This window comes from Agelaius tricolor, unplaced genomic scaffold, assembly GCF_023055355.1.
Source record: "Agelaius tricolor isolate 1412-34295 unplaced genomic scaffold, bAgeTri1.0.p SCAF_19, whole genome shotgun sequence".
NCBI lineage: Eukaryota > Metazoa > Chordata > Aves > Passeriformes > Icteridae > Agelaius > Agelaius tricolor.
Window position 1 is genome coordinate 3,439,132 of NW_027269279.1, and position 13,634 is coordinate 3,452,765.

At 51.6% G+C, this 13,634-nt stretch overlaps 1 protein-coding gene across 4 annotated transcripts in view; it reads left to right on the plus strand.

Annotated features, from left to right (window-relative positions):
- The window catches only part of TNRC18 (trinucleotide repeat containing 18), a 54,959-nt gene that overhangs the window by 19,685 nt on the left and 21,640 nt on the right, over positions 1-13,634 (plus strand). Inside the window, exons 4-14 of one of the 4 annotated variants that reach the window (XM_071443907.1) lie at positions 2,433-2,535; positions 2,919-3,124; positions 3,715-3,861; positions 4,340-4,524; positions 5,262-5,685; positions 6,181-7,128; positions 7,771-7,946; positions 8,614-8,750; positions 9,234-9,362; positions 11,127-11,301; positions 12,356-12,716. In XM_071443907.1, coding sequence (XP_071300008.1) covers positions 2,433-2,535; positions 2,919-3,124; positions 3,715-3,861; positions 4,340-4,524; positions 5,262-5,685; positions 6,181-7,128; positions 7,771-7,946; positions 8,614-8,750; positions 9,234-9,362; positions 11,127-11,301; positions 12,356-12,716 — 2,991 coding nt within the window. The remainder of the gene's footprint in view (positions 1-2,432; positions 2,536-2,918; positions 3,125-3,714; positions 3,862-4,339; positions 4,525-5,261; positions 5,686-6,180; positions 7,129-7,770; positions 7,947-8,613; positions 8,751-9,233; positions 9,363-11,126; positions 11,302-12,355; positions 12,717-13,634) is intronic. The other 3 variants (XM_071443908.1, XM_071443909.1, XM_071443910.1) reach the window with 3 other exon arrangements.

A 13,634-nucleotide genomic window follows, 5' to 3' on the forward strand; every position in this document is an offset into this window, starting at 1 on the left:
GCACAGGGAGCTGTTTGTTCAGCCGTTCAATCGTCCCAGACGCTCCCAGCTTGCGTTAAATGTAATTTACTGAGCCGAACTAAAAGGCTGCAAACAAGGGTTGAATTCTGGCAGGCCTCTGGGCTCGTTGCTAAGTGATGCACTTGGCTTTCAGACAGAAAACAAGACTGCTTTTCTCCTCCTCTCGCCCCCCAAATGCTGCCCCCCCTTTGTGTGCCAGGAGATATTCGTCTAATAACATTAGCTTGCTTGCGCTGAGTGGACGGTGCTTGAATGTTTAGACCTTTTAAGAAGGAGAAAGCAGGCTTTAGTTGGCTAATCTGTAGTATTTGGCAAGTAAAATGCAAGTATTTAGTACTGGGCATTGGTTGTCAAGGGAACAGACCTAAGCCTTTCCTCCATGCATAACTGATTGAATTTTTCTATGCAGTCCGTGCGTCATGTTCATATATATAGACAGAATGATCATTCACTGTCTGGACAATCATCGTTCTGTCCAGAAAAGGGACTGTCCTGTTGGTGGGATGGAGGATGGGCGGGAATTAAAGGTCCTTCAGGGTTTGTGTTTGGAGGGGGGGGGGTGGAAAAAAGATGATAAACTCGTCTAGAAATAATGGAGCACAAGGAGTGTAGAAGGGAGAGGGAGGAGCGATGATAAAATAACAAAATAATGCGTTTCTAATGAAAGGCTGGGGGAGGGAGTCTACCCACCTTCTGCCAAGGAAGGAAGGGAGGCTGTGAGCTCTCCGAGGAATTGCTCCATATTGCTGACACCAAAGAGACAGCTGGGCATTGATTAGGGGAAAGAAATAGGAAAAGAGGCTCCAAAGGGGAAAAACCTGGGACAGGGTGTGGAAAGGGAATGCTAGAGGAAAGGCAGTGGAAGATGTTTGGGCTCCAGAGGGATTGGTGAGCCCCCGTGCTGTGGAGGTTGGGGAGTAAAAGTGAGCAACAGAGGCTGTGTGGGGCATCATTCAGTGAGTCAGGGAGGGGCTGGTTGGGGTTGGCTGGGCTGCACGTGGTGTCCTGGCAGGCTGTGAGGGAGATGTGGTGACCCTGGAAAGTCCTTTGGGAGGGAGAGCTGTGTGCCAGGTTTTAAAGCATCTTTGTTTTCTGCCTGGAGCCCGTGGAAGGAGCCTTGGGGAAAGGAGCTGGGAGAGATGTTGTCTTTTTCCTGGATTCCTTCTGACAGTAAAAGCTGAGGGAATTGTAGACTTGACAGCAAAAAACCCATGGGCTGTCCAGGTTTGTGGAAATACACACTAGAGCTCTCCTTGAAAAGACTGCCTGTCAGCAGAATAGACTTGATGTTCCGAGATGTTTTCCCATGTGCCAAACCATATCCAGACAGGAGAGTGAGGACCCTGGGAAGGGCTGCTGGGGTGCAGTCCTGTGAGGCTGAGTGCTCTCTGCAAGCACGGCTGGGATTTAGGAATGGATTGTATCACCAAAGCATGGCACAGAGAGGGGCAACAGGGAACTGTGTGAAAAATGAGCACGCAAGAAAGAAGCTAAGGAAAAAATTAGGGAAAGGTAAGCTTAAAATCAGACAGCTGGAGTGAAGATCTTGGATAAAGGGAAGGGTGGCCCTGATACCTGGTGCTGGCAGAGCCAAGCGAGGCTCTGCTGCTTGCTCCTGTGAAGGTGCCTCCTTACCTCTTGCAGATGCAGCTGCTGCCATGCCAGGCTGTATTTGCCAGAGCTGTGCTGATTGTGGACAAGTGGTTTCTCCAGCCAAACATCCAGCCCCCCTTTTTGGATTCCTGCCCTCATCTGCCATATGTGTCCCTGCCTCTCAGACCCTTTCTTGTTGCATGTCTCGAGGGGGATGCAGATTCCTGCTAATGGTTGAACTGTGGAGTGGAGCACGCTGGTTTTGTGAGGGTCTGTATTGTTGGTTCTGCCTGTTGCAGTGGGACAGGGATTCAGAGCATACTCAGTGCTCCCAGACTAATTTACAAGATCAGAAGGTGCTTCAGAAAGTGCAGAGATAAAATCCTTCCCCTCTCTGAGATGTGCTAAGCAGGACTATGTGGTTTGATGCAGTATTTAGCTGCATCTCAGCTTTTGCTGGGATGGGGAATCTGCCACTGTCCCTCAGCACAGTGGTCCATTTGGTCCTGTTGCTCCCAGGCTGGCTGTACTATCCTGGGAGACCAACGTGGTGTGGCAAGTAGTTCCTTGATGTCTTGGAGACATGAACCTCAAAACATAGGCACTTGGGTGCTACCAGGAAAATATTGCTTTAGTGAGAATATCTTGGTCACACAGAGAGCCTTGCTTGGTCTTCCAGGATTTGAACCTGGAGCATCCTTGGGGACACTGGTGTTTGGGTGTAGTGGCTCTCAGGTACTCTGCTCTGTGCCCAGAGGAGAGGGGACAGCTTTCTCCAGGCCATTTCTCCTGTCTGATGGTGCTGGGTTGTCTCTTAGGGCACGGGCGCTCTGAAGATGACTGTGGGGACGAGAGGAGCCGCCACCGGGACAGCCACCTCCTGGCAGGGCGCTTGGAGCGGGACCAGGAGAAGCTGCTCAGGTGAGCCTTGGAAGGAGGTGAGATCTTTTGCCATAGTGTCACAAGCTGAGCTCAGGGACAACCAGTCCGGACAGGAGACAGGGTTGCATCCATCCTGGTGTAGGTACCAAACTTGCTGGTGTGGAGAGCGATGCTGAGTGGGGTACATGGAGCTACAGGCATGTCCTAAGTCTTCAGCAGAGCAATCCTAACAGACAGCTGCTGCTCCAAAGGGCTGGAGAGATGGAGTGTTTTATTCTAGACATGGCACCTCCATCACAGCTCTCCTTGAGTGACTGACCCTGGTTTGCAGACACCGGTTCTGCAGGCTGGTCCATGCTCCTGGGCTCGTTCATCACTTGGACCCTCTCTCACTGTCTCTCTCTTGCCTCCTCCATCCCCAGAGAAAGCAAGGAGCTGGCAGATTTTGCCCGAATACACCCCTCCAGCTGTGCCACCAACGGTCTGAACTCCAACCTGATGGTGACGGGGGGCCCAGCCCTGGCGGGCTCCGGGCGCTGGTCTGCAGACCCCACCTCGCACCTGGCAGCCCACCCCTGGCTCCCCAGGACAGGCAGCCCCTCCATGTGGCTGGCTGGCCATCCCTATGGTGAGTGCCCTGGGAGGGAGCAGTGTCCAGAGCGTGTTCACACCTATGAGATCCAGGGAAAGGTTGCTGCAGCCCAGTGAGGATGTTTGATGAGCTCAGGGAAAAGGGATGGAGGTGTTTTGGAGCAGTAGATGGCTTCTTGTGTGGGTAGGAACTGTGTGACCCTGTTCACAGGGGTCCCAGGAAGAGGGAAGAGACAAGGATCTGATTCCATGTTTGAGAAGGCTTGATTTATTATTTTATGATATATATTACATTAAAACTATACTAAAAGAATAGAAGAAAGGATTTCATCAGAAGGCTAGCTAAGAAGAGAAAAAGAGGGAATGATAACAAAGGCTTCTGTCTTGGACTCTCTGTCCGAGCCAGCTCACTGTGATTGGCCATTAATTAGAAACAACCAACCTGGGCCAATCACAGACCCACCTGTTACATTCCACAGCAGCAGATAACCATTGTTTACATTTTGTTCCTGAGTCCTCTCAGCTTCTCAGGAGGAAAAATCCTAAGGAAAGGATTTTTCATAAAAGATGCCTGTGGCAGAGCTGTCTGCATCTCTTGAATTGTGACCTCTGTGTTTTTTCTTCCAGGACTTGGTCACCCTTCCCTGCACCAGGGCATGACTCCAGGCTTCCCCCCTGCCATGGGGGGAGCTCTCCCCTCTGCCTACCAGTTTGCCAGAGATCCACAGTCAGGGCAGCTTGTTGTGATCCCCAGCGAGCACTTGCCACACTTTGGTAAGGATGTCAGCTTGTACCTGAGGGCCATTCTCTGACAGCTGTGGGGAAAACAGACTTTGGAGAGGGCCAGAGAGGAGCATACCTACTTGTGGGGACCAGCAGCCACAGCTGTAGGGTGGGTGTGAGTGGGCCTCTTGTTAGGTGTGTTTTGGAGATGCAAACATGTAATCTTAAGCAGTGGCTCTTCATCCCCTGCAGGACCTTGCAGAGTTTGACTCCTTGGTTAGGAAGATCTATTCATAGGCTCAGGCATGGAAGTCAAACCAGGGGCTGGAGAGCAAAGCAAGTCCATGGCCCTAGGGCACAGGGGTGGTGGGATTAGGGGAAAACAGTTTCTGGTTGTATTTCTGCAAAGCCCAGTGTTTGGCATCCCCTACACTCTGGGACTGTAGAGACCATTGCCCTGAGTGATCCTGAATCCTTCATCCATCCTTGCCCTGCTGCCTCCCTGACTGCATCTCTGCTCATTCCACAGCAGAGCTGATGGACCGGGCACCCCCCCTGTGGCCTGCTATGTACCCCCCAACCAGGAGCTCCCTGCAGCACGCTCACCAGCTCCAGCTGCTCTCCCATCAGCAGCTGCTGAGGCAGCACGAGCTGTACATCCTGCAGCAGCAAGCAGCCCACGCCATGGAGCTGCAGAGGAGTGCCCAGCTCGTGGTATGTTTTCAAAAGCTTCTTGTTTGGCCATGAAACCAGCCTGAAGTTGGAGTGGCTGGGGAGAAAATGCTGTGTGGCAAGTGTGTCTCAAGGGTATGGATGCATTGAGTGATTCTGCCCTGGTCTCTGGGATGTGAAGCATTTGGTGTATCCTGCAGTTAGAGTGGGTTTTGGTGGGGTTTGGTGTAGAGCCTTTGAGCAGTGCTGTCAGAAGAGCTCCCCAGCAGCAGCAGTGTGACCTAGATTCCTTCCCATGGGATGTCTGTGTGTAGTTGAGTGGTTTCATCCCTGGTCACCTCCAAACAAACCTCCTGAGCAGCTCAGAGAAGCAGCTGCAGGACTTGCAGCACTCACACTGGCTCCTGGAGAGAGCTCCCATTCATGAAAAGGTTTTGGAAGTCATGAGCTTTCATTTGGGTGTTTTACACCCATTCGTTTTTATAGTGGTCCTCTGGTTTTCAGGCTTCATTTTACATGTGGGCTGGAGGCTTGGAAATAGAAATGGTTTGTTTTGGATGCAAATGAAAGCTGAGACATCCTTCTCATGATTCCTGGAGCTGGGAATTTGTAATGATGCTTTGGTAAATCAGTATCACCCTCTGTCAGATTGGTCTTGCACTGGGGAATGTGTTTTATTCCACTGCATATTTGATAAGACCTTGTTTCGGTCTTGCTTGGTGGTTGGTCAGTGCCACTTTCCAGATGTTGTGCTGAGTTTGGCGCTGTTCTTGTAACAGGAGAGGTTGAAGGCAAACGAGCAGCGTGTGGATATGGAAGAGAAGGTGACAAAACGGAGCCTGGACAGTGCCAAATCAGGCCTTTCCTCCTCTGCCCCGGGACTGGTGCACCGAAAACCACCTGTGCTGTCTCCCAGTGCCTCCACGTCCTACAGCAAGGCTGTGAGTCCACCTCCCCTCTCTCCCAGGGCCTCACCCGTGTCTGTGCTCAAAGCTGAGGTGATCCAAAAGATGGAGGAGCCACCTTCGCAGCCAGCCTACTCCTACCCCGCCACCCCCAGCTCCCATCCTTCCAGCCCACCCCCTGCCTCTCCACCCCCTGCCCCTGCCATCCCTCCAAAGGAAGAGGCGCCCGAGACCGTGGAGAAGAAAGACCTGGAGCTGGAAAAAGAGGCTGCTGGTCCATATCAGGCCTTGTTCCCAGGTAAGAGAGCCCTGCTTTGGCAGAGTCCCGTTGTGTTTGTGCCTGCCTCCCTTTTTCTCCTCGGCTCTTTCCTGCTTCTGTCCCTTCCCCTAGGGAAAGCCACATAGCTCCTCTAAAAGGCAGGGGAAGGGGAAGGAGCAGGGCTGGTGTGATGGGCTGAGATTGATGCCTGGGTGCGTGGGGCTGTAGGCTCTCTTCTTCCTTTGGGCTGAGCCTGGGTTGGTTCTTCCAGGGCTGGAGTCCCAGTGGGAGAGGATGCAGGAGGCAGATCTCTCTCCAGTTGCATGAAAGTGCTGGAAAGGTGCAAAAGGGACCTCTGGGGTGCTGTCTGTGGCAGCTTGGTCAGGAGAGAGGTGCCCAAAGCAGCTATTGCTTGAGAACAGGAAGAGACCAGAGATGATGGAAGCAAAGGGAACCAGCTCCATGCCTTAGTGAGAGAGAAGGTGCTTTGGAGACCCAGCCATTACACAGTCTGTCCCTTCTGATATCTTGCAGAGATCCCCCCTGGATACCCATTCCAGTCCCTGCCTCCCTCCTTTGGAAGACACTATCCCTACCTCCTCCAGCCCCCCGCAGCATCTGATGCGGATGGCCTGGCTCCTGACGTCCCGCTGCCTGCTGAGGGCTCTGAGCACATGGACCTCTCCTCTGAGGTCAAACCCATCCACCTGTCTCCGTCCAAAATCCTAGAGCCCATCCAAGCAGCAGCAGAAGAGGAATCCTTGGAAGAGAGGGTGAAATCAGAGGTGCAGATGGAGGAAAGCCAAGAAAGCATCTGTGAGCAGGACATGGGGACTCTGAACATCAGCACCTCTGCGGCCGTCCCTGTGCAGAACGTGGACAATTGCAATCTCCTGTTGCACCAGGGCGAAGCCCTGGGTGCTATGGAGCAGGACCAGGAAGACCTTCAGAGCTGCCCACCTCCTTACCAGGTTGTGGCCTGTCCTGCAGAAGCAGAGGCTGAGGCAGAGAGCGGGAGTGGAGCAGAAACGTGCTCCATGCACATGGACTATGACGGTTTGCTCGTGCATGCGGAGAGCGAGCCCCCGGCGATGGACTTGACGCCCCAGCGGGAGGAGGCCTCTGTGGCCATGGATCTGCAGAGTGCTGATGTGCCCCGGGCGAGGGAGTTTCCCAGCCTGCCTCCTGAGGAGGGGGAGCAGGGGCCAGAGATCCCGTCCTACACAGAAGAGGCAATCACTTGCCAAATCCCAGATCTGGACATCAAGCCGGGTGACCCACTGGCTGGGATGAATGCTTTGGTGGCTGCTACAGAAATGCCTCAGGCTTGTTCCTTGTTGACTACCACCACTGTCACTCCACCCCAGATGAAGGTGGAGGTGATAACTGACCAGAGCCTGGAGCACTCCTTCTTGCAAGGGATCACTTTGCTGAGTGAAATTGCAGAGATGGAGCTGGAGAAACGGAAGCAAGAAATGCAAAGTAAGTTGTGAGTGGGGAGTCTGGTCAACTCTGGACCGTGCTGGGTCTCCCAGCTTATGGTCCCTGTGCTATCCTTGTGGGCAGAGGAGTGGAGTCACAGGTAGGATCTCTCGCAGCAAGGCAGCAAGGAGAGCATTGCTCTGAGTTGCAGGAGTGGCTGGTACTTCAGATGGGGCTGGAACAGAGTTTTTGTTGCAGCAGGCTGAGCTACGTGTGGCTTTTGTACTGCTCTCCCTTCCAAAGGCCCTCGCCATGTCTAGACAGTTTGTGGTATGCGTAGCGGAAACGGAGCCCCAGTTGCTGAGAGCTGCCAGGGTAACACCCTTCTGGCAGGCACTGAGTCCACAGTCTGTTGGGGTTTGGCACCAGAGGCCCCAGTAGCTCCAGATGACGCTTTCCAAGAGCTTGGCAGGTCCTGAAAAGAATCTCACCTTCCAGTAACTTCCTGAGGTGAGAAGTGATGGGAACTGCCAGTTACACCATGGCTGAGTACAACAGGAGACCTCAAGTGGGGGCCAAGGGTGGCTGGGGGGCTCCTTGAGCAGCCATAGTCAAGAAAGGACCATCAGCCCCTCCTTGTGCCTGTTGGAGAAGCAGTCTTGGAATGTGATCTTCTGTAGCTTTTTTTTCTGCCCTTCTCAGCAGGTCCAGAGAGTTTCCCTGTCCGGCCAACGCTGGAGAGTTTGCTGGCTGCCAGCACCCACATGCTCATGGAAGTGCTTTCCACCCCCTTTATGGAAAGTCTGAAAACCATCCGGCTGCCTCGAGAGCTGAATCCCAACAAAAAGTACAGCTGGATGCAGAAGAAAGATGAGCCAGTAAGTAGCTCTTAGTGTGGCTGAGCCTGGAAAGCCCCAGTGCACCCACTCACACAGCTCACTGTCCCAGCCCCAGTCTGGGGGCTCATGCTGGCTCTGATGCCCCTCTGCATTCAGCAGAACGAGCTGGCTGTTCCCTCATGTCACATTCCTGGCTGCACAGCACTCAGTGGGCTGCAGTTTAGGTTCTTCCCTTGTGTGTTAGTCAAGGTTCAGCCCTGGAAGTGGTGTTTTAATGTGAAACCAGAGGAACCTGTGTGTTACTGTTTTGGCCAGAGGATAAATAAAAATAGTGGCAGGAGGGTTTTTCCTTGTTTATTTTTAATTTGCTGACCCTTCCCCATGGAAGAGGCTGATAAGTTATTTTGTACAGAGCAAGTAAGTGTTCCAAGATAGGATGTATTGTGATCTGTCTTTTTAAACAAGGTAAAAGAGCATCTTATCCTGCAGCTTCTCTTCCAGGCTTGCAGTCCCTCTGAACTGATGCCATCCTGTGCATAAGCCACAGAACATCTTTGCTTTGGTGGTTTTCCTGGCTGTGCTGGTGTCTCTGCTCCTCTCTCAGCACAAAGGGCTTTCTGCCAGGCTGCACACCTTGGCCATTGCCAGGGCACCCAGTGTGCACCCCCTGGGCCTGTCCTGACACTCTGTTGCCTCCCCACCCCAGATGTACTCCATCAAATCAGCCATTGAGAACATGGATGCCATGGAGCTGGACTACAGGATGAGGCTGGCCGAGCTGCAGCGGCGCTACAAGGAGAAGCAGCGGGAGCTGGTGAAGCTGCAGCGCCGCAGGGACTCCGAGTAAGTCACAGGCTGCTCACCCAAGTCTTGGTTTTTTCCAGCTGGGCACTGCCTCTTGGCCCAGGAGAGAAAACTGCCCTCCATCCCTCCCTGCCTCCTCTCCTCTCTCTCCTGTCTCCTGGTACATCCCAGCAGAGCTTTGCACAGCACACTCCTAGGCTATGTGACACGACAACCTGGTAACTGGTGACTGCAGCTGGGAGACTGTGTTAGAGACAACCTTGGCTTCAGCAGCTCAGTTTAGCAGTTTGGTGGCAGGCGAAGGTTCTGGGTTGGCTCCCGTTCTTGCTTGCTTTCTTTCAATTATTTTCCCTTTTTCTTCTTTTTTGGATTTATTTTCTTCATTTTTTTTCCCTGTTTGTTTTGCTTTTCGGTTGCAGAATTTGCTTTTGCTTTTTTTTTTCCTTTGCCCTTTTTTTTTTTTGGTTTTGGTTTTTTTTTTTGTTGCCTTGGTTAACAGTGAAGCGTATGGTTTTTTTAAAGGGAAAAGCATGACGAGAAAAGTAGAAGCTTGGCGAGAAGAGGCCCTGGAAGGCCCAGGAAGAGGAAACTTGGATCAAGCGCTCTGTCACCCATTAAGGAGAGAGGGAAGAGTGACAGCAAGAGTGGAAAGTAAGGCTGGAATTTGGGGAAGACGGGAACATGGCAGGGTCACTGTGCCAGGGTCTGACTTGGGGAGAGCATCTCGGATGCAGCGGGGGCTCGCTGTGCTGGCAGGCTGGCTAACGTGAGTGTGTCCTTACAGTGGGAATGCAGTGCCAGTGTCCTCCCTCCCCGCAGGCAGAGCACCTGGCTGCTGTTGGGTGCAGGTAGGACAGGTGGAGTTGAGCAGCTGTGAGGTGAGATGGCTGGCAGGGAGCTGTAGGTGAGGTTTTGGAGTTGGGCAGTGTGTCCTCGTGTGCTTTCAGGAGAGCAGATGGTGCAGTCAGGTGCTGTAGAGGCAGTTGTGGGGATGTTGATGTCAAAACTGGGAAGGACAGGGCTATTCCAGGTTATCTACTTTTGTAGGACCTTTCTGCTGTGTTTCTTCTGTCTTCCTCTCTGTTCCCTGAATCAGTGGGAGTTGGTTTGCCTGACATCTCTCTTTGAAGCATCTGGATTATCCTCTACTCTTGCTTTTTTCCCTTTTGCAAGTCCAGCTGTTCTTGTTTGGATCTCACCATTGTTGGCCATCTAACCTACCTTAGATGGCCTCTCCAACGGGAAGGCATTTCCAAGCTGCCTCCCTGTGTGCTCCATATTTCTGCAAATGTCCTTTTCAAGACTGCAAATCAGAGTCAGGTGCCCAGCTCCCACTGACCAACGCTTCTGAAAATCTGTCCTCTTGGTGGCTCCGTGTTTTGCTCTTTGTGTTTAGGGTGGCTGGCCAGGCTGGAGGCACCCAGAGGCAGCTGGAGCCGTGCATGTGTGGGTGTGTGACAGTGCTGTGTGTGCATGTCCCTGGATCACAGGAATGCTGCTCTGGGAGATGGAGGTGCACCCTCAGCCAGTGTCCAGAGCCTGAGGTGTTGGTTTAGCTGTCTGTGCAGGTCAGCAGAGAGGATAGAGGGAGGGGAAATGCCTGGAAGCTGAGGAGGCTGCCCCGTGTCAGTGGCTTTGTGGTCTGACCATCAGGCTTAGGGTGAAGGAGGCAGCATATGAGAGCTTGAAATGGAAGCTTGGTAGGAATCTTGAGGTGTTGAGTGATCATCCATCAGATAGTTACTGGAGATGGCTGGGGAGCCGGGAAAGATGTGCTTATAGTCTCACCTACTTTATTTTTTATTTTATTTTCTTATTCATTTACCCTCTCCTTTCCCCCCAAATCCCAAAGCAAATCCAATGATGTAGATCACAAATGCCTTTCACAAAGGGCCCAACTTGGAGTCTGGAGCGAGCCCGTCCTTGCAGTGCCTTTGTCCCTCCTTGTCACCCCATGTGGCATCTCCTTGCCACCTCCTGCTCATACCAAAGAAACCAAAGTGTCTGGGCAGTGAGGCACCTCCCTGGGCTTCAGGAGTCTCTCTCTGCACCTACTGAATCCATGGAAGTAGAAGTGGGAAAAGACCTTAAGGGCCACCTCAGCTGTCAGTCCTTCCTGTTGCTGCTCTGTACCAAATCAGGCACTTTTTGGTGGCTGTTATCAAAACACCAAGCACATCCTTGTAGAGACCACCTTGCAGGTCTCTGATTTCAGGCACCCTCACCTGTCCTGGTGGCCAAGAGCGTGCACAAAGGTGGAAAACCTTGTCTAAACTGCTGTCACTTCACAGTAGACTTGGCTCCTGCTGAGGATCCCCACTGTCTTGGGAGGAATTTAACCTCACTTTGGAGCTTGGTGGGGGTCACAGGGAGGAAAGCCCCCCCACCTTGACCCATCCTGTGCTTGGCTTGCAGACTGAGCAAGTCCTTGTTGCTCTCTGAAGACTCTGAGACTGGTGAGGGCATGAAGAAGAGGCACAAAGGGGCCCTCCCAGAGGAGGACGAGGATGTGGAGAGCAGCAGTGGCAAGATGAAAGGGAAGAACCCAAGCTGGGAAGAGCACGATGCAGCTCCCAGCTTCTCAAATGAGGTCAGTGCCCTCGTGGGAAACATGGATCCATGGGCCAAAAGCCCATCTCTTTCCTGCTTTGCTGGTGTTGGCTTGGACTCCTGATCTTTCAGTGTCTGCTTTTAGTTCACATGGGTTTAGGTGCTCCTCAAGAGAGGATTGTGTGCAGTGGAGGGGCTAATGTTGGCTTACAGAGGTTGAACCTCCTTGGAAGGCAGCAGAGTCCAGTGCCTTGGAGCCAGCCAGAGCATTCAGTGCTGCACTGGCTCTGAGTCCAGAGCAGGGCTTGTTTTACCCCTTTGCCTATTGAGAGAGCACAGGGGAATGGACCTCCTGAAGCAAGGGAGGAATGGAAGCACAGCCTTGCTATTTCAAATGCAGAGTTTTCTGCTCCTGTTGAGGCAATGAGATATTTACTGGAGCTTTAAGCTGGTGATGAAATCCAAAATGCATGCAGGCAAAGTACTGAGTTAGAGCTGCTGTTATCTAGCTGTAGCACATGTAAAATATATTTGCTTTTTTCAAGAAGCGAGAAAATACTGAAAAGGATGTAACAGCTCTGGCTGTAGTGCAGCAGTGCTGATGCTCATGCTGAGAGGTATTTGGGTTCTTTTGGCATCACAGCCTCTGGAGCTGGTTGATTATGTGGAAATCCGTATTTATTTGGCTGGCTCTTGGGTAAAGAAGATTTTTAATCCTTGTGATTTAGAGAAAAGCTTGTAAAACCAACCCAAACATACCCTAAAAACCAGGTGGTGTAGAGAAAAAAGAGCTCCAAAGTATGTTGTTCTATGAACATATTTCTTTTGGAAGAACATTCAAGTTTTCTAAGTTAATCTTGCAATTTTGTAATGCTCAGTAAGAGTAAAACTACTGTTTGCTGACATCTTCCTCTTCTTCCTCCCTAGAACCATGATAGGTTATGGCAGCTGGGGGGGCTAAAATTATCACCTTGAGACTTTATTAACTCAATTTGGAGTTAATAAAGAGACAATTTGGAGGGCTAGTAAAATCCCTCAGGTCTGCCATGATGTCTGCTCCACGTTCACCTTGTCTCTTCCTTTCACCTTGGCAGTTAAAGCTCAAAAAGAAGAAGGTGCCATCAGATCAGGAGCAGCTGGCCAGCAAGCTTGACAAGGCCCTGTCTCTCACCAAACAAGACAAGCTCAAATCCCCCTTCAAGTTTGCTGAGAGCTCTGGGGGAAAGCTCAAAACCAGTGGAGGTGGCAGCAGGTACCTCACAGCCCATGAGGCTCTGCCAAGCAAGGAGGAGAAGAGCCTGGCCAAGAACCTGGGCCTGTCACTGAAAACAGCCAAGGAAGGTAAAAACAAAGTGACTGCCAAAATGAAGAAGATGGAGGTGGGGTTGAAAGTCAAAAATCAGCTCAAGGTTTCCCATTCACCAGCAATATCTGAAGTTAGCAGCTACTCCTATAGTAAGTAACCTCTTTTTTATCTCTTCTGTCTGTAGGAGGGCTTGTGGTGGGAGTTTCTGGCCTATTGAAAGGGGTCTTGCAGATGGGTCTGGTTTTGCTCATCAATGAAAAGTGACCTCCTCCTCCTCCCAGCAACTGCATCTTTGGGTTGTGTGCCCATCTTGCTGTCCAAGGGGAAGCCATGATCAGCCTGTCTCTTCCTGACCTGTGTTGTATTCATCATCAGTGGGGAAAACACTTAAAAAAGTTGACCCATGTTCTTGGTGGGAGTAGACACTGTCCTACCTGTCAGATGAGCAGGTGGAGCCTCTTCTCTAGGAGGTAGTTGACTGTTGAAGTCCTTGTTGAGTGCAGTGCGCTTGGCTTTAGGATGGTGCCATGGAATCTGTTGGGAAGGAAAAGCCTGCCAGTGACACTGATGTTTTTGAGCATCCTCCTGCCCTTCAGTGTCATGGCTTGCTTCCTGGCTGGCTGTGCTGAGCCTTCCCATGGCTCTCATCAGTGCTTGTCCCCACCCCATCCGTGTGGTGATTGTTAGTTCTGAACCAGGATTGTGCCCAAGGTGAAGGCTCCACCAACTGACCCCTGTTACAGCAGGAAAAATCTGAATTGCTGACAATATTGGGAAAACAGTAGAACCAAACATAGGAGAGTCTTTAACAGTTCAGGCAGACATTGGGGCAGAGTTTATGGTCTGAGACTGTTGTGTAATGGTCTTAGCTCACTTGCACACGCATCTTTCCCCTTGCTTGCAGCTATTTAAAGCCATGTTAAAACCTTTATGGGGTGTTTGTGTGCATAACAAATACATCTCTTGGTGCAACACTAGTTTAGAAATTTCACTAATGGGGAAGATGAGCTAGGGACTCTCCAATGGAACAAATGTTTGGCATGAAATTAGCCATTTATATGGCAAAA